The sequence below is a fragment of the Egretta garzetta genome, unplaced genomic scaffold (genome assembly GCF_000687185.1).
Source record: "Egretta garzetta isolate BGI_Z169 unplaced genomic scaffold, ASM68718v1 scaffold316, whole genome shotgun sequence".
NCBI classification, from domain to species: Eukaryota; Metazoa; Chordata; class Aves; order Pelecaniformes; family Ardeidae; genus Egretta; species Egretta garzetta.
In genome coordinates, this window is record NW_009259971.1 from 187903 (window position 1) to 189394 (window position 1492).

Consider the following 1492-nt stretch of genomic DNA (forward strand, 5'->3'; position numbering starts at 1 on the left):
CGAGCCAGAAGCTCAGAGGCGCGCTGCCCTCCCAGCTTCCATGCACCAACACCGGCTGTGCTTGGGCAGAGCCTGACCCACCTGCACAAACCGGCCATTTCCAAAAGCATCCTCCAAAAACCGATGTGCCAAGCACCGGGCACTCCCCTCGCCCCTTCGGCACGGGCAGAAAGCCGCTCTGCGCCCCGCGCTGCCCTGCGCCCGCAGCACCGCTCACCTGTTCCTGTGAGTTCATTACCCGCAGCTTCATCTGCTTCAGGTAAGTGGAGGTGAGGGGCATGTTGTAGTCAATGATCCCAGAAACCAAGGAGGAAGGCGGTTCGCTCTCTGAAAAACAGAGGAAAAACTTGGTTTAGCTACAGGCACATGGAAGCACAGACCTATGACGTGGTCTCGTAGTTGTTAAACATATGTATTTAGAAGCACTTCAAATCCCTGGCAAGAGCTGGTGCCCGCTGAGCTAAGGTTCCTATAAGAACACGACCCCACCAAGAACATAATTACAGAGCAGATGTTGTTTTGCAAAAAAAAAGGAAAAAAAAAAAAGCATTGCTGTCACCTGCGGAAAAGACTGCACATCATATATAATATTTCAAGGTACCAAAGGAGAATGTAGCAGAGGAAGAAGCCGAGTCTTGCCGATGCCTCAGAAGCATTTCCATGCAAATGGGATTTATGCAGGGGTTGATGAACAAGAATATATTCGCAGCTCGCTTTAGCATTGCAAAGTCTTGCCAATTTTGCTGGGATTCCCTCAGGTAGGAGTTAACATTAAGGCAACTTATTAAGTATCTCTATCTGGTGATGAAGATTATTTTTAACACCCTCATTAAAACACAAACTTAATTTTAAAAATCTTTAATTTAAATTCTTCCTGTTGATTCCTCTGGCTGCATCCTATTGAGCATTAGAGATCACTCCAGATTCAGACCGCTCCTGCAGATCATTTTGCCTAGCCAGACCAGAAAAGTCCCCTTAAAGCAAATTCTCAATGATTTTCATGGATTCTCAAACATTTGTCAGCTCTGCCATCACCTGGAAAGTGAGCTTAAGCAACAATGGATGGGGACGAAGGATCTCCAGGAGCTGAAGGTGCACTGATGGTGGGAGGTTTCCGTTCCTGCCTCTGAATCTCGCTGGCTGGCTTGCATTTTCTGGGGTCACTGGTTTCCCAGGCACCTCTGACAGAGCCCCTTGAAAAAAGAGCCTTCACAAAATGCTTTACAGCACCTTAGAAAACCCATCAACCCAAACGGAATGGGCCTGCTTTCCAGAAATGCTGAATATCAAAAAACCCCAGTGAGACTCAGCAGACCTGAAGATGCTTCCCACCTCTGGCAATATCAGATCTATGATGTCTGATTAAGAAACGACCTGACCCAAAACCTGCCTGTAACCCACTTAAACATCACGCAGGTTTTACAAATCTTCTGTATCAAGAGCCTACTTAGGGTCCATGGAAATACAAGGATTTTTTTTCCAGGGCCATCTA

At 46.9% G+C, this 1492-nt stretch overlaps 1 protein-coding gene across 1 annotated transcript in view; it reads right to left on the bottom strand.

Moving 5' to 3' along the window:
- NOL4L (nucleolar protein 4 like) overlaps positions 1-1492 on the bottom strand; it is a gene marked incomplete at its 5' end in the record, with an annotated part of 63286 nt that overhangs the window by 34449 nt on the left and 27345 nt on the right. The window contains 1 exon segment of the mRNA XM_035895832.1: positions 218-327. Within this exon segment, the coding sequence (XP_035751725.1) occupies positions 218-327 (110 nt within the window).